Source organism: Gymnodraco acuticeps, unplaced genomic scaffold (assembly GCF_902827175.1).
Source record: "Gymnodraco acuticeps unplaced genomic scaffold, fGymAcu1.1, whole genome shotgun sequence".
Taxonomy (NCBI): Eukaryota; Metazoa; Chordata; class Actinopteri; order Perciformes; family Bathydraconidae; genus Gymnodraco; species Gymnodraco acuticeps.
In genome coordinates, this window is record NW_022989903.1 from 204,110 (window position 1) to 227,759 (window position 23,650).

General features: G+C 40.6%; 3 protein-coding genes across 3 annotated transcripts in view; 2 read left to right on the top strand and 1 right to left on the bottom strand.

Annotated features, from left to right (window-relative positions):
• The first annotated feature begins 1,694 nt into the window (after positions 1 to 1,694).
• On the top strand, positions 1,695 to 4,048 carry LOC117540470 (cocaine- and amphetamine-regulated transcript protein-like). The gene is made up of 3 exons (XM_034207177.1): positions 1,695 to 2,173; positions 3,007 to 3,090; positions 3,888 to 4,048. Exons 1-3 carry the CDS (start codon positions 2,057 to 2,059, stop codon positions 3,993 to 3,995), a joined length of 309 nt encoding a protein of 102 aa, XP_034063068.1. The 5' UTR covers positions 1,695 to 2,056; the 3' UTR covers positions 3,996 to 4,048.
• A 2,144-nt stretch (positions 4,049 to 6,192) lies between these two features.
• Positions 6,193 to 17,915, bottom strand: fam174c (family with sequence similarity 174 member C). Its single transcript, XM_034207114.1, has 3 exons — positions 17,416 to 17,915; positions 14,319 to 14,441; positions 6,193 to 7,896 (listed from the first exon to the last, which is right to left on the bottom strand). The coding sequence occupies exons 1-3, from the start codon at positions 17,688 to 17,690 to the stop codon at positions 7,893 to 7,895; spliced, it is 402 nt and encodes a 133-aa protein (XP_034063005.1). The 5' UTR covers positions 17,691 to 17,915; the 3' UTR covers positions 6,193 to 7,892.
• Positions 17,916 to 20,010: 2,095 nt separating this feature from the next.
• Positions 20,011 to 23,650, top strand: part of si:ch73-60h1.1 (calcium/calmodulin-dependent protein kinase type IV) — a 35,501-nt gene continuing 31,861 nt past the window's right edge. Inside the window, exon 1 of the mRNA XM_034207055.1 lies at positions 20,011 to 20,835. Coding sequence (XP_034062946.1) covers positions 20,729 to 20,835 — 107 coding nt within the window. The 5' untranslated portion in view covers positions 20,011 to 20,728. The remainder of the gene's footprint in view (positions 20,836 to 23,650) is intronic.

The following is a 23,650-nucleotide window of genomic DNA, read 5'->3' on the forward strand; positions in this document are numbered from 1 at the left end:
GCTTTAAAGGAACATTACATACCTGGGTGTGGAAACAAAAAAGAGAACTCAGAAAAATACTTTGCCAAGAACATAAATATTAAATGAGAAACATATTTAAATAAACATTACAAAATAAGATTTACACATGTGGGGGAAACTTCTGAAGCAATTGGAAACAGGACTCAGAGGCACGAGGAGAGCTGGAGCTTTGATGGCAAACACTGACGGTTTATTTGGAGTTACGGCCAGAGAATTGACGAGACAGCTGGTGCGTCACGAGTTGACACAACGGCTGCCAAACCAATTCTGAAGAACTCCTTCTGCAGCTCGAGGTTTTAACTAGTTCAGAGTGTAATAATCAACATTCTTCATCAGTGAGACTAAACATTATGGACCCTGAATCTATAGAGCTCTCGTCCATAGGAAAGAATGAGCGCCAGGGAGCCTACGTCCCTGAACTGTAAACTACCTCATGGCGGCTTGTGCTCGGTCACAGACTGGCAGGGCCGTTTCTAGCTTTTTGGGGGCCCTAGTTGTTACAGTTTTTGAACTACAATGAATGTAGCCTTTTAAGATGATCTGTGGAGATGCATCTGTTACACTTTAAGAGAAAAACAGGCTAATTTCACGAAAACCAATTGAAACTTACAAAAAAATATATTAAAAAAGGTAAACAATAAGGCTCGTCAATACATGCAAGAGATGCAGCATTTTCTCAACAATATATAATTTACATTTTTCATCTTGCTCAGACGTCACTGATTGGGTGACAGCCCAACGATGTTTTGGACGTTATTACCCACAAACCCAAGCCACAGCTTTTGCTATCATTGCAGTTTGGTGTGTTTATATCCTACATTTGATTTGTAAGCATATAATGCTTCACCGAACACAGGAGGGGGCTCGGCTGTCTACAAATAAAGACGGCTAATTTTAATTCTCCCCAAATATATTGAGGCTGAACCTGAACTTTCAGCTTGGGGGCCCCCTAGTGGCCGCGGGGGCCCTATGTGTCTGCATAGTCCGCCAATAGGAAGAAACGGCCCTGTAGACTGGCAACAACAATGCGCCCAAGCTGCCCCTCCTTTTGAGAGATAGCAGCAATACCCAAGGCCGTAGACCTGTGCCGTGAGAAAGGAGACAGTGAAGAGAGAAAACGATGAACTGTGTCGAAGGTTGAATACCTAAGCACATTATTCCCAAACAACATATATATATATGATAATGCAGTTTTTTTTAATATAGTGCTTTTCACAACTCAAAGACGCTTTACAGTATGAGGGAGGGTAGACAAACAAGGACAGGCAAACAAGTAAGTAAAAAATAAAAAGTCAGTCAAGAGGAAGTTGATTGAGAGGGGGGGGGGCTTATGGGTAGACAGAGTTGAAAAGATGTGTTTTGAGGCGGGACTGAAAGACTGTGAGGGACTCAGAGTCACGGAGATCTTGGGGGAGGGGATTCCAGAGCCGAGGAGCTGCCACTGAGAAGGCTCTGTCCCCAAAGCTGCAGAGTGGATGTGGGAATGGATAGGAGTCCGGCTGCGGTGGATCTGAGGGACCGTGGGGGTTGATAAGGAGTGAGAAGGTTTGTGAGATAAGGGGGGGCCAGATGGTGGAGTGCTTTGTAGATGAGGACCATATATGCACATACATATATATATATATATATATATATATATATATATATATACACACATACTTAAAAATGTGATGTTAACATAACGCATTTATAAAAATGTGAAGATATTCATCTAAAATTTAGTGGGTTTTTAACATGAATATATTTATAAAAAAGAATTGGTCACAAATTGAACTTCTGATCGAAGTGGATGCACCCAAGTTTTAAAAAAATCACTTCCACCAAATGTCCTTCCTGTGTGCCGGGCGGAGGTCTCTCTCCTCTGACCTGGAGGTGAATCGCTGCTTGTCTCATTATCAGCGGGTAAATATCCTCTCTCTGACGTCAGCGCTGCTCACATATAAAATCAAATCCTTCATCTCTGAGACACCTCCGTGTTCAGAGGACCGTCTGAGGCGTCCTGCGTTTCCCAGTGTCCGAGTCGATCAGCGGCATCATGGTGAGTCGAAGGATTCTGCTCCTCAGCGCCTCCTGCTGGCTGCTCGTTGCGTTCGGAAACAGCGAAGAGCGATCGCCTGAAGACGTCATCATTACACAAGAGGAGCGAAAACTGGTGAGTGAAGAAACCAACAAATATACAGAAGCCCGTTTCCGCCGATGTGATTATAAAAATGTAATTCTGGACGTTATAAAAACATTTCTCAAAATAATAAAAACTTCCTCAAATTTGTTTTAATTAATTTTTTAAATAACGATGAGTTTTTTTATTTAGTTTTCATCTTATTTTTACTGTTGAAAAACAAATATTCCGAGATGTTAATCCTGTCGAGAGGACTGGATACAGATGCTAACCACTATATTATTTAAAACATATTAATTGTTTTTAAGTAGGTTTTCAAATGTAAAAAAATACCAAATATTAAAAGCAAACCAGTGTGAATGGGAAACATTAAAAACGACAACATAGACGTCATCATTGAGAGGAGCGAGATTTGGTGAGTGAAGAAAACAAAAAACGGTTCATACAGAAGCCCGTTTCCCGTTGTGGTAAAACACATTCTGGAAGTACTTTTTTGTAGTTTTTTTTCTGCACAAATATAGACATACATGGCTAAATAATCTGAAACCCCCCCCAAAAGGTTTTTTATTATTCAAAGAAAGTCTTTAAATATAACGTCAAGTATTATTAAAATTGTGTTTCTTCTATTTGACTGGTGAAAATCAGGTCAAGAGGGACTAACGATGTTATCCAATATATTATTTGTTTTATTAGAGTAGGTTTTCAAATTGAAAAAGACATGATTAAAAAAACATTTACATTATGTCCGACTCAAAAGTGGAAGAACAGTGATGAGATGTCTCTGACTCACAGAACGTAATGAAGCTGCAGACGCGTTGAATGTTGAGTATTGTCAATAAAGCATATGGTCTCGTTTCTCTCCTCAGATTGAAGCTCTACAGGAAGTCTTGGAGCGATTAAAGAACAAACAGCTGCCGTCGTCAGAGAGGAAGCTCGGCTGGCTTCCTGCAGTAAGATCTATTATTTATGTATCTCTTAAAGGTAGGGTAGGTAAGAATGTAGAAACCAGCTCGAGTGCGCTAGAATTTGAAATCTGCCCCTCCTTCAGACTTCTTTACAGAGCCCCTCCTCCAACACACACGAACGCGCACATGACCAATGAGGGCACGAGATAAGTTTGTGCACAAGGCTGACAGGTAGGCCATCCAGTTACTTTAGCCGGGCCGGCTCAGATGATTGGTCGCCACGGATGAGATATTTTAATGGATCTTTTGTCAAAGCACTTCAGATATTCATTGCTATCGGGATGTTAAGAGCATTCCATGGAATATAACAAGTGTTTCTGAAGTGAATTACCTACCCCACCTTTAACAAACCTGTAATTTCCCTCAAACGGTTCTACAGGTCTGCATGGGTCCACTTAGTTATGGATCTGTATTTGATCTCTGTCTCAATGTTACGATGTATTAGAGCTGAGAGCAATAGGATACAAGTATATCAGAAATCAGGTTTATCACCAGGTAGGTTGACACGAGGAATTGGACTTGGTGTTGTGGTGCATACATACAAATAAAACAAAAATTAAAAACACACATATAAAACTATTTTAAGATATGCTTTACGATGCTCATGCTCTACATCTCATGAGTTGTTGCAGCAGTTTTTGAGTTCCCATTATGTATCACACGGATATGGTGCATGATTTGGTCTTAAATATGTATTGTACTCGGGATCCAGGAGAACAAATGCTCCATGAATGTACACCTGCTTTATTTATTCTGTGTGTGTCTGTGCGTATGTGTGTCAGTGTGATGCAGGGGAGCAGTGTGCGGTGCGTAAAGGCGCGAGGATCGGGAAGTTGTGTGGATGTCCCGGAGGAACCGTCTGTGACTACATCGTCCTCAAGTGTCTGTAGCAACTTCCTGTCATTCTGAACTACAAAATAAAGGCGGCTTTTTCAAAACTCCACTTCTCTTTTTTATTCTGCTAAATCTTAATGAAACATGAAAGTAACTAGAAAAAGATCAGAATAAAACGCATCATTTAAATAATTAAAATAGGATAATTTTACATTTGTTGGCCCATAGGACACTCTCTTCAGGTAGCCTACAATGTGGTTTTACCTTTTGGAAAAAGCCCCATTTAAACACAAGATCTTGAGGTTTTTAACAAAGTAGATCTTATTGTGAAAAGCCTAATATTTACCCAAAAGGATGTGACATGTACAATGAATGCTTATTCAGGGTGTCCGCGGGGTCTCAAAAAGTATTACAAGTTGATAAATCAATGTAGCGAAAATTAAGGCTATTAAAAGTATTAAACGGCATTTTCCAAGGTATTACATTTTGTAGCTTGTGTTCAATAAGTATATAAATGGTCCAAAGAGGTTGTATTCTACAGTCTGCCTGAATGTAATCATGGCGTAGGTGTGTAGTGTGATTCTGTGTAGTTTATTGATGGCATCCCGTTGGGTTTGACGTCATCTGAACAGGACATCGCACGCTCACTGCTTGATAGCGCGAAGGTCCGTTTACGCCGGTTGTTAAACAACATCGTTATGGGGAAATGCAAGTCTGCGTCCAAATGGTTGGAAGATAAGGAGGAAGGACAATCAATACTGTATATAGTCAATGTGAGGTAAAGTGTGTCGCCAAGGTAACCGGTTAAAACTCCAAGTGGAGATGAGGTCTAAAAATGTATGGAAAGGGTCTAGAAAAGGTATTACATTCGACTTCAGGATTCCTGCTTATACCCTGTCATGCCCGGCGCCGTGGGAGGGCCAGGCCCTCCCATTTGACATTCCTGCCCTCCCCCAAACACGTTTTTTAAATTATTTATAACAATTAAGAAAAATATTATTTTTTTAAAATTATAAACTGTGAACTTTTATGCTACGATGTATGTGATGTCAGAACTATAATTTAAAAAATCGCAGGCGCCATGCTACGTCAAATAAATGCATGTGTCTGTTGTGATTTGTGATTCGTCCCCATATAGACCAATCACAGCGTCACACTCTGCCGCCTATTCTGGATTTGTTTATTGTGCATTCTGTAGACTCCCATTTCTGTTTGAATTACAAAATGGACATCAAAAATTGGCTTAAAAGCTCTAATGATTTATTAAAACGAAATAGCGATGAAAGAACTGCAGCCGATGGTGCTGCTGGCGAGCACGCCTTAATGTCACAAGCTTGACCTCGGCAAACCCCGGGGCTGAGTTAGCGATGATCTTGGGGTTAATAAACCCAACCAGGTGAAGCTGGATCGTTATCCAGGGAGATTGTTTTCAGGAAAGAAGCGCACTCTTGCCGCTGCATGATACAACAACAGACCGTGGCTTGAAGATTTGTTAAAAGCAGACGCAGCCTTTTGCTTCCCCTGTAGACAGTTTAAAGTAAACACGTCTTCATCTGATGCGGCTTTTACTGTCAAAGGTTTTTGCGACTGGAAACACGCATTACAGACTGATAAAGGACTGCTAAGGCATGCCGCATCAAAAGAACACATTTCATGTGAGAGTGTGTGGAGAGAGAGACAGATACGCGAGGAATCAAATAAGGAAATTAGTACTTTGGTGCAGATCAGCTGGCACGGAGCCGTTATTACGTGTCAGCTGTCGTTGATATTATAGTTTTTTAGCAGTCAACCAACTCCCTCTCAGAGGTGACCACGATGCATGTCCGAGTGCAGTGCATCGGAACATAAACCATGCCCAAGGCGGGCTAAACAGTTCAACGTCTCCGTCTCTACTATTTCTCTCCGAGTGCAGCGATGAGGAAGCTGCCATCCGTAACCAGTGTGCCTTGCTCGTGATTTACCAGTGTATGTGCTGCCACGCAAACAATGTTTCAAAGTGGTTGCTAGTTGCCCTTTATTTGTGTATGTTTGCGATAAGTGTGCGTCTTTGCGCAATGCTGTTGGCCTTGCTGTTTGATATATATTGTGCCGCAGGCCCGCAGCACGTGACGGTTTTGTGTGCCCTCCCATGAAAATCATATGCCCTCCCTTTAGATTTGTTCTGGCGCCGGGTCTGTACCCTGTTATTATAAATTGCAATCTAAAATGGTTTTATTCTTTTTATTTTTCACAAACTCACACACACAGAGAGAACTTCAGAAAATATTTTTATTTTAGAAATTGTCTCAAAAATGTTCAATGTTGTAGAAATGAAACTTTGGCATCCCAGCAGAGGAAAAGTGTCTCTTCTTATTTCCATTTAAACAAATGAAAGACATCGTAGAGATTCCTACATGTACTTTTTACAAATCTGTACATCTTTTTAAAGTCTCGGGATTATTTGAACACGAAACCTGAGAGCGTTATAGTGGGTGAAGAGCTGAACACAACAATATGAATATTGTTTACAGGCAAGAATACAACATGTGGAAAAAGCAAATAATAAATTGATATTTATTCGGCTTTAAATTCAGCAGTGTTTCCTATGATTGGTAACGAAAGCTATTTCTGCAAAACTGTAATATGAACTGAAGCTATAAGGAAGAATAAGCAAACCCCCTTTTCGGGGCCAGATAATACTTGTATATAATATCGATCACCTCCAGAGTCTATTCGTTTTAACACTTTTCTGAAGATATAGCTTCTTAAAAAACCCTAAAAGCAATGGTGGATTATAACAATGACAACTTTGGTCAATTATCTTATCCATATATATATTCCTTTTCACACTATGATCCAACATTATATCTGAGATGAAGTGGTGTTGCGTAATTACAAAAATAAGGCTTTAAAAAGGAAAATTAACGATTTTTTTTTGGATATATCAAAATGTAAAGAGAGATAACTTGTCTTTCCACCGAGCGTCTGCTGACGAACCGAATTAAATCTGCCGAGTGTGTCTTTTTGGTTTATTCTTACGCGTGAACTAAGTGTTGTGCAAGCTGACCTGGATTTCTGCAGATCGACAACTTTCTGTATTTGCTCTGTGTGTTTGAGATAACACACAGATCCCATTTCTCACACTTGGGAAGAGAAAGCGTTAAATCAGTTGGTTTTTAAATGGAATTTGGTGTGATATTTTTGCTCCACATACAGGAGATATAAGGCACATTACTGTTCTTCTTATGGCACTGCTGAACAAATCTCCAAATTGACAGTTAATTGAGAAGCTAAAACAAAAATGTGGAGGATACGAAGCATCCTGAATTGACACGAGAGCGCTTAAATTATAGAAAACATAAATAACATTGTATAGCATATGAACCTCCGAGAGTGTAAGCATCAAATTGCTGGATTTATGAATGGAGATTGGTGGAGCATTGTTACCGAGACGATTCAGGTTTATTCGAGACTTCTTTGTTCCTTTTTAAAAAAGGGAAACAAACCAGAATCATCCTTTAACACAATGTTTTAGTTTGAGCATGCCACCTTTATAAGATGGCGGGAATGAAAGGAATGTGGATATAAAAAAAACATCCAAACCGAGTCACACTGCATGTTTATCAGCTGGTCTGGAATCAGTTTGCAGTAGTTCAAGCACACAGGAAGAGCGGAAAAAGACTCTTTGAAATAATAATAATAATAATAATAATAACAAAAAAAGTGATTTTTCATAATCATCCACAGAAAGGTCTGCTTCTCCCACAAACTCATCCACCATTAAAACAATTAATGATTATCCTGCTTGGGTTCATCGAGCAGCTTTGGCTTAAATCTTCTATTACAGTTTGGTCTTCGTCCTCCTCTTCTTCGTCCTCCTCCTCCAGCAGTCTTTGGTCAATCCTCTCTCTCTCTCTTTGTGATTCATAATCAGCTGACCGTAATCACTCCTCTGATCCTTCAGCGGACGACGCTCATCTGAACAGATAACAGAAATCAGATCGACATGTCACAGCGTGTTAAAGTCCAGGAAACGTTTCTATATCCTGTGTTTGTTGTTGTGGTGAAAACATTTACTCTACATAACAATCAAAATTCAAAATAAAGTATAGTTGTGTCAATCTTCTCTTTTTCCTAAACTGATCTCACCGACGCATTTAAATCTTTTTTGGAACATTTTATTTTTTACTTAAAAAGTCCCACTGTTCTTCATCAATGTATCACAGGTCTCAGATATATCCAGAGCCTGTCTCTGATTGGCTGAAACAGATCATTGCAGCATTACCCATAATCCCCTCTGTTTCAGCCCTGTTTCCAAAGTGCTGATTCTCTGTCTGTTACTTTAGATGAAAATAAGGAGCCCCTCCCCACGCCCCTCTGAGAGACATTTGGTTACAAAGAACACAATGGTGCTCTAGGAGGAGATTCAGGTGATAGGGGGGGGGGGGGGTTACCTTGGTTACTAATGGTTACTCAAGCCAAAAAATCGTTATGACATCATAAAGTGGCCAAAATCTGATCAGCTCATTTTCAGACAGGTTTTTATAGAAATGGATCAAAAAGAGAGAGAATCTTTGTTCCTGAAACTTTCAGAGTCTCTTTCCACAGAGGGGACACGTGTTGATGTAGAAGAGACATGAAGAAGAGGGGACACATGTTGATGTAGAAGAGACATGAAGAAGAGGGGACACATGTTGATGTAGAAGAGACATGAAGAAGAGGGGACACATGTTGATGTAGAAGAGACATGAAGAAGAGGGGACCCATGTTGATGTAGAAGAGACATGAAGAAGAGGGGACACATGTTGATGTAGAAGAGACATGGAGAAGAGGGGACACATGTTGATGTAGAAGAGACATGAAGAAGAGGGGACACATGTTGATGAAGAAGAGACATGAAGAAGAGGGGACACATGTTGATGTAGAAGAGACATGAAGAAGAGGGGACACATGTTGATGTAGAAGAGACATGAAGAAGAGGGACACATGTTGATGTAGAAGAGACATGGAGAAGAGGGGACACATGTTTGATGTAGAAGAGACATGAAGAAGAGGGGACACATCTTGATGTAGAAGAGACATGAAGAAGAGGGGACACATGTTGATGTAGAAGAGACATGGAGAAGAGGGGACACATGTTGATGTAGAAGAGACATGAAGAAGAGGGGACACATGTTGATGAAGAAGAGACATGAAGAAGAGGGGACACATGTTGATGTAGAAGAGACATGAAGAAGAGGGGACACATGTTGATGTAGAAGAGACATGGAGAAGAGGGGGACCATGTTGATGTAGAAGAGACATGAAGAAGAGGGGACACATGTTGATGTAGAAGAGACATGGAGAAGAGGGGACACATGTTGATGTAGAAGAGACATGAAGAAGAGGGGACACATGTTGATGAAGAAGAGACATGAAGAAGAGGGGACACATGTTGATGTAGAAGAGACAGGAAGAAGAGGGACACATGTTGATGTAGAAGAGACATGGAGAAGAGGGGACACATGTTGATGTAGAAGAGACATGAAGAAGAGGGGACACATGTTGATGTAGAAGAGACATGAAGAAGAGGGGACACATGTTGATGTAGAAGAGACATGAAGAAGAGGGGACACATGTTGATGTAGAGGAGACATGAAGAAGAGAGGACACATGTTGATGTAGAAGAGACATGAAGAAGAGGGGACACATGTTGATGTAGAAGAGACATGAAGAAGAGGGGACACATGTTGATGTAGAAGAGACATGAAGAAGAGAGGACACATGTTGATGTAGAAGAGACATGAAGAAGAGGGGACACATGTTGATGTAGAAGAGACGTGAAGAAGAGGGGACACATGTTGATGTAGAAGAGACATGAAGAAGAGGGGACACATGTTGATGTAGAAGAGACATGGAGAAGAGGGGACACATGTTGATGTAGAAGAGACATGAAGAAGAGGGGACACATGTTGATGTAGAAGAGACATGAAGAAGAGAGGACACATGTTGATGTAGAAGAGACATGAAGAAGAGGGGACACATGTTAATGTAGAAGAGACATGAAGAAGAGAGGACACATGTTGATGTAGAAGAGACATGAAGAAGAGGACCTGTGTTTAGTATACTGCTTAGCAGTGTGTGTTTAGTATTGTGTGTTTAGTGAAGTATGTTAGCTTAGACTCAGGTTAGCGTAGCACCTGTTGACCCGCAGCAGCTGTGTTTTTGTGCAGCCTTTTCATTTACATGTACCACGTTAACGTGAGGTTTTTGTTTCCCCTTTTATTTTATTATTACTCTGTATGATCTGCCAAACTCCCTTTTGGAGTCCTCCTTTGTTTGGTCCATAGTTAAGTCGGCGCCGTTGGCCCTTTTGTTTGTTTCAAGCTGTTTGTCTGACATTTGTTTTACACTGGGTTATAATAAAGCCACTTATAATTATTACCAATTCCACTCTGGTCTGTGTTGCTTCCCTTTGGTTCCCCTAGCCCAGTAGGGAACGTAACACATGGGGACTCGTCCGGGATATTAAGTTAATTCCTGGGGTTTTTATAGCTAAAAATAGTATGGCACTTTTCGACTTGGAGTCTTTTTTAGTCTGTCCGTCTTACGAGCAACTAGACCGGTGTCGCAAAGACGATTTGAGTGAGATAGCGCAACATTTCAGTCTCGCAGTAAGAAAACAATTATTACAAAAAGAATTGAAGGCCTTAGTAGTGGATGAGTTGGTGAGGAAAGGGTTACTAATACTGGCTGCACCTGCTGAGCTCACTGTGTCTAAGGTCCTAACTGAAGATACGTTAAGTCAGAGGCATGAGGCAGAGTTTACATTTGACAAGGGAGAAGGTGGTGACAGTGAGGGCGGTGGGCAGTTTAAAGCACGGTTCACGCCGCCTCGTTACGATCCACCGCTTCCTGGCAGTGCAGATTCCCGGGAAGGGAGTAAGCTCAAAGTCCGTCTCGCACGACTTCAGTTGGAGGCAAAAGACAGGGAGCAAGACAAGCAGTATCAGTTTCAGTTGGAGGTAAAGAAAATCGAGGCAGATAAGGAAGTCCGGATCCGGATACGTCAGCTGGAGCTAGACTCCCAACTGCGTGCATCCGGTGTTGTTGGCAATCCTGGAGAAAGCCTCTCACTTCCTTCTCATCCACAGGCTTTCAATGTAGGGAAAAATATTGCGTTAGTCCCAACTTTCCGTGAGACTGAAGTGGATGCGTATTTTGGTGCGTTTGAACGCATTGCAGCGGCACTACGGAGGCCGGCTGAGGCCTGGGCTCTGTTAGTGCAGTGTAAACTTCACGGGAGAGCTCAGGAGGAGGTTGCTGCTCTTTCGCTGGAGGACAGTCTGGATTACGACTTGGTGAAGGGGGCCATACTTAGTGTATGAGTTAGCCCCTGAAGCTTACCGGCAAAAGTTTAGACACCATAGGAAGGGTCCTAATCAAACTCACGCCGAGTTCGCCAGGGAAAAGGGAATGTTTTTTTCTAAATGGGTTACGTCATGAAGCGGAGGATTATTCTGCTCTAAGGGAATTGATCATGTTGGAGGAGTTCAAGAAATGTTTGCCTGATCGCATTGTTATGTACGTGAATGAGCAAAAAGTTAATTCCCTCTCTGCTGCTGCTGTGTTAGCCGATGAGTATGTGCTGACGCATAAATCTGTTTTCCCCGGTCTCTACTGAGAGATCGCGCCGTGTATCAGCCGCACCACCTACTGAGCCGTTGAATGTGTCTAATGTAACCAGAGAGGAGAGAGAGTGCTTTTACTGTCACCAACCTGGACATGTCATCGCCAACTGTGCAGCGCTGAAGCGTAAAGAACAGCGACAGAATATGTCCCCGCCAAACGGTATTGGCCTGATCACCCATACCCGTGCACAGGCGAGTAAAAGTGTTCCTGATGTCTCATTGTCTGATCCTGTGAATGTGCCGGTGCTTCCAGATAAAGCTGTGTCTGAGGAGAAGCCAGAAACTGTGTCTCCCCCTCGTGAGGATGTCTTGAGACCAGCGCAACCCGCCGGCTGAGACGAGCCTCTCGACTTTCCGACTCTCCCGGTAACCCGAGAGCGTCAGCTCGTTTATCGGATCCTAGTGTTGGTGTTAGCTCTACAACATGTTAAGGTTTATGTTGGACCCGGTCTTTGGCCAATTGTGGTGTTTACCTGTTATGACCCCTTCATATTCTGCCCCAGCGTGTCCAAGCACAATCAGCGTCTCCTGCTATGGGCTCTGATTGTGCGGGACTACCACAGTAGACACCCGTCATTAAAGGGTTCAGAGAATGTGTTGGCCGATGCTTGTCCAGGTTGAGTTTGTGATGGTAGTGTGTGTGATATTAGGTAGCTTTGGTTAGAGTGCTTCGGTCCACAAAACCTGTGGGTTTGTGTCTTAAGGGGGGGGAGTGTTACGGCTGCTGTTTTCCTGGTGCTATTAATTCTGTTGTGCGTGTGTGTGTATGCAAATGAGCTGTAAGGTTTACTCGATGCCCCGCCCTCGTACCGTCCGAAGAGGTGATTGGACTGACGTCATCCAATCCCTGCCTGCTTCCAGCACATCTTCCGGGGGAGGAGTACAAAGGCCGGGACGGAGATCATTCTGGAGGCTCTGTGTTGTGAGACAGACGCCTCTAGTCTCTTGCTGTACTTACTCGTTGTGCTCGTTAACACTGTGAATCACCTGTGTTTAGTATACTGCTTAGCAGTGTGTACTTAGTGTTGTGTGATTAGTATACTGCTTAGCAGTGTGTGTTTAGTATTGTGTGTTTAGTGAAGTATGTTAGCTTAGACTCAGGTTAGCGTAGCGCCTGTTGACCCACAGCAGCTGTGTTTTTGTGCAGCCTTTTCATTTACATGTACCACGTTAACGTGAGGTTTTTGTTTCCCCTTTTATTTGATTATTACTCTGTATGATCTGCCAAACTCCCTTTTGGAGTCCTCCTTTGTTTGGTCCATAGTTAAGTCGGCGCCGTTGGCCCTTTTGTTTGTTTCAAGCTGTTTGTCTGACATTTGTTTTACACTGGGTTATAATAAAGCCACTTATAATTATTACCAATTCCACTCTGGTCTGTGTTGCTTCCCTTTGGTTCCCCTAGCCCAGTAGGGAACGTAACAATGTGGAAGAGACATGAAGAAGAGGGGACACATGTTGATGTAGAAGAGACATGAAGAAGAGGGGACACATGTTGATGTAGAAGAGACATGAAGAAGAGGGGACACATGTTGATGTAGAAGAGACATGGAGAAGAGGGGACACATGTTGATGTAGAAGAGACATGAAGAAGAGGGGACACATGTTGATGTAGAAGAGACATGAAGAAGAGGGGACACATGTTGATGTAGAAGAGACATGAAGAAGAGGGGACACATGTTGATGTAGAAGAGACATGAAGAAGAGGGGACACATGTTGATGTAGAAGAGACATGAAGAAGAGGGGACACATGTTGATGTAGAAGAGACATGGAGAAGAGGGGACACATGTTGATGTAGAAGAGACATGAAGAAGAGGGGACACATGTTGATGTAGAAGAGACATGAAGAAGAGGGGACACATGTTGATGTAGAAGAGACATGAAGAAGAGGGGACACATGTTGATGTAGAAGAGACATGAAGAAGAGGGGACACATGTTGATGTAGAAGAGACATGAAGAAGAGGGGACACATGTTGATGTAGAAGAGACATGAAGAAGAGGATTTTGCATAATAGGTGACCTTTACATTTTATTTTCACAAATGCTGTCTCTTTTATTTCACGTTAAATGTCATGTTTTTATTTTTTTTTATTTTACTCTAATTTGTATTTTCCTATTTTAATTGTATTATTGCTACAGTATGTGTTTTTCTATTTTTAAATTATAAATTCTTCTCGTTATTTGACTTTTTAAAATTGTATTGATTCAATTATTATTGTTGTTATTTTTATTTATTATTGGAGATTTGAATCGATATATAGATTATTTCTTATATATGTAGGCCCTGAGAGTTTAATTCAAAACCTCCCATACCTGCTGATCGTTGGTTATTGTACAAATATTTTGAAGTAACTATTAACGAATTTTGCCGCTCCCCCTAATATACTTTGTCTTACCATTATTTGGGGGGAATAACCTGTTTTGGACCAACAGTTGCCCCCATGTGTACAGGAAGTATGGTCTCTATTAGTGGGTATAGAGTGCCACGTCCTAAAACCCGGAAGCAAACTCCTTCCGGTTCCTTCGACAAAAAAGCAATGCAATTTCTCCATAGGATTTTTGCAGCATATCTTTCCACGATTTCTTAGTGGATTTGTGGACGATTATTCTGGATTTAACGTCCCACTGAATGATATGTGTTCACATATCACTGCTATGATTCAAGGCGAGCCGGTTGTACAGCATCACCGTAAAGGGCAGTATTCTGTGTTGTTGTTGTTGACCTCTGACCTGCGGAGGCTGCGTGCTTCATACAGCGTGTCGTCCTCGTCGCTCTCCACCGCCTCCATCTCCACGGAGTCCTCGTAGTTCGACAGCAGGCCGTACTTCTTCTTGTGGGCGGGCCTCTTCAGCCTGTCGACGACGTAGAAGAAGAAGTGTCATTATTACCAGCAGTGATTGTTTTAAAATCAATAACAACACTTGTCTGTTTGTGGGATCAGATGAACGCTGAACTCATGACTGGCTGTAACTCCCTACTCAAACCACACGAATCAGCTGCTGGGAAAACACACAGTATGACAGGAAGTATGGCTGTTAGGACTGTATTGTTAATAAAATTTAAAAAAAGTTAACTCCCTCCAACCGCACATCCGAACTATTGACTCTTTCCATTATTAAATCACGTCTCAAAACATATCTCATCAAACTGGCAGATCCACCCTGATCACATGACACACCCTCTGTTGTTATTGATTATATTGTCTTGTTGTTCTGCTGGTGTTATGTTTTGTGTATCTTGTACAGCGACCTTTAGAGTGTTGAAAGGCGCGAATAAAATGTGCCATTAAAAAGTACTTCTACTTTTACTACAAGATCTGAGTACTTCTACTTTTACTACACGATCTGAGTACTTCTACTTTTACTACAAGATCTGAGTACTTCTACTTTTACTACAAGATCTGAGTACTTCTACTTTTACTACAAGATCTGAGTACTTCTACTTTTACTACAAGATCTGAGTACTTCTACTTTTACTACAATATCTGAATACTTCTACTTTTACTACAAGATTGGAGTACTTCTAGTACTTCTACTTTTACTACAAGATCTGAGTACTTCTACTTTTACTACAAGATCTGAGTACTTCTACTTTTACTACAATATCTGAATACTTCTACTTTTACTACAAGATCGGAGTACTTCTACTTTTACTACAAGATTGGAGTACTTCTACTTTTACTACAAGATTGGAGTACTTCTAGTACTTCTACTTTTACTACCAGATCTGAGTACTTCTACTTTTACTACAAGATCTGAGTACTTCTACTTTTACTACAATATCTGAATACTTCTACTTTTACTACAATATCTGAATACTTCTACTTTTACTACAAGATCTGAGTACTTCTACTTTTACTACAAGATCTGAGTACTTCTACTTTTACTACAAGATCTGAGTACTTCTACTTTTACTACAAGATCTGAGTACTTCTACTTTTACTACAATATCTGAATACTTCTACTTTTACTACAAGATTGGAGTACTTCTAGTACTTCTACTTTTACTACAAGATCTGAGTACTTCTACTTTTACTACACGATCTGAGTACTTCTACTTTTACTACAAGATCTGAGTACTTCTACTTTTACTACAAGATCTGAGTACTTCTACTTTTACTACAAGATCTGAGTACTTCTACTTTTACTACAAGATCTGAGTACTTCTACTTTTACTACAATATCTGAATACTTCTACTTTTACTACAAGATTGGAGTACTTCTAGTACTTCTACTTTTACTACAAGATCTGAGTACTTCTACTTTTACTACAAGATCTGAGTACTTCTACTTTTACTACAATATCTGAATACTTCTACTTTTACTACAAGATCGGAGTACTTCTACTTTTACTACAAGATTGGAGTACTTCTACTTTTACTACAAGATTGGAGTACTTCTAGTACTTCTACTTTTACTACCAGATCTGAGTACTTCTACTTTTACTACAAGATCTGAGTACTTCTACTTTTACTACAATATCTGAATACTTCTACTTTTACTACAATATCTGAATACTTCTACTTTTACTACAAGATCTGAGTACTTCTACTTTTACTACAAGATCTGAGTACTTCTACTTTTACTACAAGATCTGAGTACTTCTACTTTTACTACAATATCTGAATACTTCTACTTTTACTACAAGATTGGAGTACTTCTAGTACTTCTACTTTTACTACAAGATCTGAGTACTTCTACTTTTACTACAAGATCTGAGTACTTCTACTTTTACTACAATATCTGAATACTTCTACTTTTACTACAAGATTGGAGTACTTCTACTTTTACTACAAGATTGGAGTACTTCTAGTACTTCTACTTTTACTACCAGATCTGAGTACTTCTACTTTTACTACAAGATCTGAGTACTTCTACTTTTACTACAATATCTGAATACTTCTACTTTTACTACAATATCTGAATACTTCTACTTTTACTACAAGATCTGAGTACTTCTACTTTTACTACAAGATCTGAGTACTTCTACTTTTACTACAATATCTGAATACTTCTACTTTTACTACAAGATCTGAGTACTTCTACTTTTACTACAATATCTGAATACTTCTACTTTTACTACAATATCTGAATACTTCTACTTTTACTACAAGATCTGAGTACTTCTACTTTTACTACAAGATCTGAGTACTTCTACTTTTACTACAATATCTGAATACTTCTACTTTTACTACAATATCTGAATACTTCTACTTTTACTACAAGATCTGAGTACTTCTACTTTTACTACAAGATCTGAGTACTTCTACTTTTACTACAAGATCTGAGTACTTCTACCACCTCTGGCTAAGAAAAAATAACACATTGTATTCTATTAATCTGTCACAATTTTTTACTAAATCACTGCTTTATGAATGGAGTTTGGCGTTGCATTAATCAATATAAAGGGTTGTAAAGGGCTCCACATTCAGGTAAGAGACACAATATAGATCTGTATTATGATATATAATGTGTACGTATAATTTATAGGCTTGTCCATGTTATTGTAGAAGAAGAAAAAAAGTTGTACATTGTACTTTGGTTAATCTGTCCCCAGTGTTTACTAAATCACTGTTTTTATGAATGGGGTTTGGTGTTGCATCTATCCATATAAAGGGCTCCACGTAAAGGTAAAATGCGCAATGTAGATTTGTGATAAGATATATAATGTGTACGTATAATTTGTAAGCTTGTGCCAATTACTATAGTAGAAGAAAACAAGTTTCACATTGTAGCCTACGTTGGTTAATCTGTCCCCAGTGTTAGTGTAAATCGTTGTTTTTATGAATGGAGTTTGGTGTGTGGTCCTAATCACGGTTGTCCTCACCTCACAGCCCGGATGACGAAGTAAATAACCCCGATGATGGTGATCCCGATCAGCACGTACAGGGCCCTGTGAATCATGGAGCTGTCCAGCCCGTTAAACAGCCCTCCTCCGCGGTGCTTTTTCCCGCCGCTGTGTGTGGAGTTCCCCCCGGTGCTGGAGTTCGTCACTGCGGGGATCTGAGCCTCTGTGACCGGGTTTACAGCTTTCCCCACCACGACAACAAACACCCAACATATCGGTAAAAGAACCGCGGAGAGAAGTCTGTAAAAAGTCATTTTGACAAAAAACACTCCGCTTGTATCAGAGAGAGAAAAGTAGAGCCGTGGAGTTTCACTTTTTTAACCGGAATCGAGTTTATATTTGGGTTTTTTAGAAGATATACACGTCGCGTTAGCTGTTATTAAAGTACTATCGAGACAACTAGGAAGTTAACATCATCCACCTACTGTTTAGTGTCTACGTCACACACGCAGTGGGGGAAATTCTCCCTCAGTTTGACTTTCAGGTAGTGCCTGTCAACCAATCAGAACAGTGCATTCAGATGCCTGCAAGTCTGTGTAAAGGGGTTCAATACATATTTTAATATAATAATAATAATAATACTACATTGGATTTTTATAGCGCTTTTGCTAATGCTCAAAGACGCTTTACATAATATTAGTTATAGTAATAATAGTAATTTAATAAAACCCACTTTTACCAAGTGCAACATCAAAGTGATGCGGAGATTATTGCATCAATAATTGTAATAAAATCATTTAAAAAATATTGTGCTTAAATGTGCCATTCTGCGTGACTTTAAGTATAAGTATATGTTGATCCTTACACTTGTTTACTTCTACTTGAGTACAATTTTGAATACAGTAGCCTGTTTTTACTTAAAACAGAGTATTTTAATAATTTTTGCCACCTCTGAAAATACAATAGAAAAGTAACTGCCTATTTGTTTTTCTGCAATATTGAATACTAACCCAAATTAGGCAAGTTTTACATACAACTGGGATATTCTTTGAGATTAAAGTTATAATTAGAACACATTTTAAACGTTATTTGTGCCTTTATGATCCAAGGGAACATTCTTTCTTTTAGATTTACCATTATAGTCTCAGAAAATATCCCATTTGTTTCTTGAAACTGTATGACTTTTATCTCGGATATTCTGAGTTAGTAGTCTTGTGACTTTGTGTTTCTCCCCTCTGTGTCAGATCACAGCTGGTTTCAGGCTGAAACATCTGGAGAGATTCACATCTTGGTTGATCTTTGAGCTGGTTGCGTTTCTTCGGGTTCCTCAGATCTAACTCAGAGCTTTAGTCCTGCTTGTGTTCAGCAGCAGATGTCTACCTGCCTCACAGCCTGAACCATTCACACTAACGAGCAGCTCACATCTGGAAACATCAATCAGAGGTTAGAAACCCTCTCACCTGTCCGCTCTCATGGCACAGGGAATGATTCACGGCTGAACTCAATACTTCATCAAATATTTGAGAGGCTTTTGGTCCGATCTGAGAGCAGGTTTTGTAATTGTTTTAACCTTGTGTGAATCTGTGCTGTCCTGTTTTTCATTCTCACCCTGTTGCTGTTTAAACTACTGAATCCACTGGTCCATTTATGACTGTTTTGTAAATACTGCTGAGCAAAAGATTTGGCTTTGATTAAAGAGAGATACATGTACATTTTGTCCAATCTTTTAGAATATTATTTGGATATTTAACAGAAGTTTTGTGCATATTTTAAACATTTTGGTCTAGTTTAGTTACAAACAAAAGTATTACTGTTGACCTCAGGGGGGCGCTGTTGGCTTTCTTCTGCAGTCAGCTGCATGTCTGTGTTTACGAATCTTTTTGAGATATTTTATGTATTTTTGGCCAACATTTTCTAATATATTTTGTAAAATACTACCTTTATTTTATTGACGATATTTTATACTATTTACTTTCTCTCGTAGATTGTAAAAACACATTTTGGAGGATTTACTAATAGGTTTTTAGAACATGTTATCAACTCTTGTCCAATATTCTTTAATGTTGGTTTATATTTGTAATGATTTAAATGTGTTAAATTGTTCTGGTATGTTCTCGGACATTTACATTTAGATTTTCACTGATACTTTTGCGATATTTGATTAAAAAAATATTTTTTCCGGATATTTCTTAATTCTTTTGTTGTGTCCAAAATTTGACCAATATTGATTTGACATGTAACTTATATTTTTTAAGACATTTTACAGATTTTTTGGGATATTTAGTTCACCTTTAGATCGCAGCCTCTTCGAATAAACCCAGTAACAAAACTATTAAAAAAAAACATCCTCTGTCAGAAGAATTAAAATAAATAATAGGGTAAATAAAAGGCAGACATATTAAAGTGTGATTCTCCTTAGCAAGGCACATGTATCTGTATCAGAGGTGCTGGTTTGATTCCCGCAGGATCAAAGTATCCAGATGTCACGCTAATGTACATTTATGTATTTAGGTTATTTCTGTATTTAGGTTGCTGACAGAGCTCCAGTAATTGACAGGCCTTCCGTCCAATAGCAGCGCGACTCTGCTGCCCTGCTGCTCTGTGATTGGTCTTTAGCTTGAGAGAGTGGGCGGGACTATGAGATTACAGCATCTCTGTCTCTGCAGATCCCTCGGACATCTGGAGCTGCCCTGCCCGGGAATCAAACATCCTCCCCGAGCACCGAGCACCGAGCACCGACATCCCGCATTGACCGAGCCCGGTGTGTCGCTGTCTGTTTCCCCTGTGAAAACACCCCCTTGGACCCGGGGTTGTTGTGGCTGCTGTCCGGGCTGGATCTCCCGCAGGCTGCAGGGCTCCGGAGGGATCCCACCGGTAAAAACACGGAAACACGAAGGAAACCCAGGACTAAGAGGTGATGCACTGAAGTGATCCGACATCTGAGAGCGTTTTTTAGGCCCTATGTGAGCTGCGACACACCCGGACCTGGTGCGTCTCGAACCCGGATCCTCCTGCAATCTGGACCCTGGAGTCGTGTGTTTCCCTGCAGGATAAAAAAAAACAACATTTATTAGTTTTGCAGATCTTGTGTCTGATAAACGGTCCTGATTGAGACTTCCTCCTCCTCCTCTTCCTCTGGTCTGGATTAAAGCCCATCAGGATCATGAATCATCCCCCCTCTGCTTCTCTAATCCGGGTTTTACCGAGCTGGATTTAAATCTGAGATCTGATCTGGATTGCTCTGCTGCTCCTGGATCTGATCGGGTCACGTGCTGGTCCCGGTCCCGGTGTGATCTTGGACTCGGTGCTCCTGGTTGTTTGTGTTTCTGAAGGGGGAGTTCTGCTGTCAGCCATGCCGACGTCCCGGCCCGGTTCTGCGCCGGTGGAGTTCTGGGTGGACGGCTCGAGGCGGGACGGGGCGGTCGAGGAGTTCTACACCCTGAGCTCCGAGCTGGGCAGGTCTGCACCATGTTACCTGGGGGGGGGGGGGGTTAAGGAAGCATGGGACCCCATTGGACCCTGCACCATGTTACCTTAGTTTCCACTAAATTACATTCCTGAAAAAAGCACAGTAATTTAGTATATAAAAGGAATTGCATTATCATAGAGTTATCTTTTGGAGCTCCGTGTTATAGGGGCACTGGCCCATGTTGGCCCCTCCTTAGAACTTCCCATGCCTGGGGGGGGGGGGGGGGGGGGGTTGAGGTTGCATGGGCCCCCCATTGGACCAGAGTTTCCAACATAAGTGATCCTGGTTTATACCATATTCAGTCCATTGTAGACAGGTGTGTCATTTACACACTGGGGGGGCCCATCACTTTTTGAATTGGCACATTTTGTCCCAATTACTTTTTTGAAAAAGCTTTCAGAAGGATGTATTTGCACAATAGGAAAACATGACATATAAATATAGAATAAATGAATGTGCAATGTCCAGAGCAAAACAAAAAACCCTATAAAATGACCAAAAGGCATTGATAACTACCTCCAAAAATGTCTGTATAAAATGTATACCTTGAAGACCATTTAAAAACATTCCCCTAGGTCCCCACCACATTTTACGTCCAAGTGATGCCCTTGATTGATTGTATACATAAAAGAAAAAAAAAAGATAAATATTAGAAATTCTCTAAAACTATAATGTTACCAAATTACTTCAAAAAGATTGATTGCAGATTGATCTAATCTTGAAAAGTGAAATTATATTGTTTTTTTTTACAAATGTATCACGTTCACGATCCAGGTGTTTCTTTCATAAATGTAAGACTTTAAATGTAGTTATCAAAGTTTATTTTCTTCGTAAATGTGTGAGTTTTAGTGGAAATGTAGGCCCACTTGAATCTCAGAATAAATGCAAATGTTATTCTCTTAAATTTAGACTTTAATCCCAGCAACTATTGTTACGCCCAGGTCTAGGGGAATTTAGGCGCAGCACAAAATGTGCACTCTCCCACTCTCCCACTCTCCCACTCTTCCCACTCTTCCACTCTTCCCACTCTTCCCACTCCCACTCTTCCCACTCTTCCCACTCTTCCCACTCTTCCCACTCTTCCCACTCTTCCCACTCTTCCACTCTTCCCACTCTTCCCACTCTTCCCACTCTTCCCACTCCCAAGAACACGGACACTGAGTCAGAGAATGCCGTTTGGTAAATTTAATTACCAACACATTATTACCAAACAGGAGTAACAAAACCATAAAACAAACAAACCTTTAAACACAAAAATCTTACCTAACGAAAGAGAAAATAAACATACAGGCTTCTTACCTAATCTACTGTAAAAACAGGAGAAAACAAATATTCAAAAGAAAAGGGTTTTGCACTCCTAAGAAAAAAGTAAAGCGTGTCTACAAAGACATGTTCAGTAGCTTTTCATACAACAGTCTCACGACACAAGAGAAGAACCGGTATAAATAAGTATTAGCACAACAGGACAGATATCGTACGCAAATTTGTGTTGGGAGTAGGAGAAGTCAAGTCAGAGAGAGTGGCCGAGGAACCAGGTGGACCAATCAGCATGCAGAAGGTAATCAGCTAACGGGCACCACCTGCTTGCTCACACACACACAGACACAGGAGGAGGGAAAAATGTACACACAAATGACCGAACGACCCAGGGTCGTAACACTATCTATGTTTCAACTTTCAATCAAAATGGAGGTCAAATTTATGATTTAATATAAACTCTGTGGCCACCATGGATGTATAAAGAGAACTGGATACAGCGTGGGAGGCGGGGCTAAATTCACTTTTAGTTCAGGTGCATAAAGCCAAAATAACACTAGATTTGACTTTTAGCGGATTTTACGACTTTAGGGCCTAAGAATACAGTTAAAAAATGTTTCACTGTTTAACAGATGTCTCTTCCCAATGGACAGTATATCAATGGGAAAAAGTATTTTCGGCCCAGTGATGTCACAAGTTGATGTGGAAGTTAAAGTACCACTGTTTGCCCGCCAACACACATTCAAAAACCTTCACAACAAGCAAAAAGTATTTTCTACAACCCAGAATTTTGCATCGCCACTTGTTCCAACAACCAATACGATTTTTCCATTGGGTTTTAGGTTTTTGCAGAACATAATTTCTATGGCAAACTAACAATTCCGATACTTATATGTTTTGATCAGCAGCATAATCTTCACATATTAACACCAATTTATGATTTTTGAAGAAAAAAGCTAACTATAATTATAAAAGAACTACAGCTCGGTCACATGACTTCACGTCACCACCGCTAAGCTAAAGGTGGCTAATGTTGGGCTATAAAGGAACTACAGCACGGTCACATGACTTCACGTCACCACCGCTAAGCTAAAGGCGGCTAATGTTGGGCTATAGAGGAACTATAGCACGGTCACATGACTTCACGTCACCACCGCTAAGCTAAAGGCGGCTAATGTTGGGCTATAGAGGAACTATAGCACGGTCACATGACTTCACGTCACCACCGCTCAGCTAAAGGCGGCTAATGTTGGGCTATAGAGGAACTACAGCACGGTCACATGACTTCACGTCACCACCGCTAAGCTAAAGGCAGCTAATGTTGGGCTATAGAGGAACTATAGCACGGTCACATGACTTCACGTCACCACCGCTCAGCTAAAGGTGGCTAATGTTGAACGTGATGATGTTTAGTCGTCTCATTTAGACACTTGTTAGCAACTGCTGTTTTCACCAGTGGGGTATTTACTGACAGATTTTATGACAAAACTTTCTTTAAATAAAAAAAAGTCTTCAGCCACATACGTTATTTCAGACAAATAACCCCAA

Coding starts and splice junctions, on each gene's coding strand:
- LOC117540470 (XM_034207177.1), top strand. CDS start 2,057: ATGGTGAGTCGAAGGATTCTGCTCCTCAGCGCCTCCTGCTGGCTGCTC. Junction 2,174..3,006: donor CACAAGAGGAGCGAAAACTG/GTGAGTGAAGAA, acceptor TTCTCTCCTCAG/ATTGAAGCTCTACAGGAAGT. Junction 3,091..3,887: donor AGCTCGGCTGGCTTCCTGCA/GTAAGATCTATT, acceptor TATGTGTGTCAG/TGTGATGCAGGGGAGCAGTG.
- fam174c (XM_034207114.1), bottom strand. CDS start 17,690: ATGACTTTTTACAGACTTCTCTCCGCGGTTCTTTTACCGATATGTTGG. Junction 14,442..17,415: donor TTCGTCATCCGGGCTGTGAG/GTGAGGACAACC, acceptor CGTCGTCGACAG/GCTGAAGAGGCCCGCCCACA.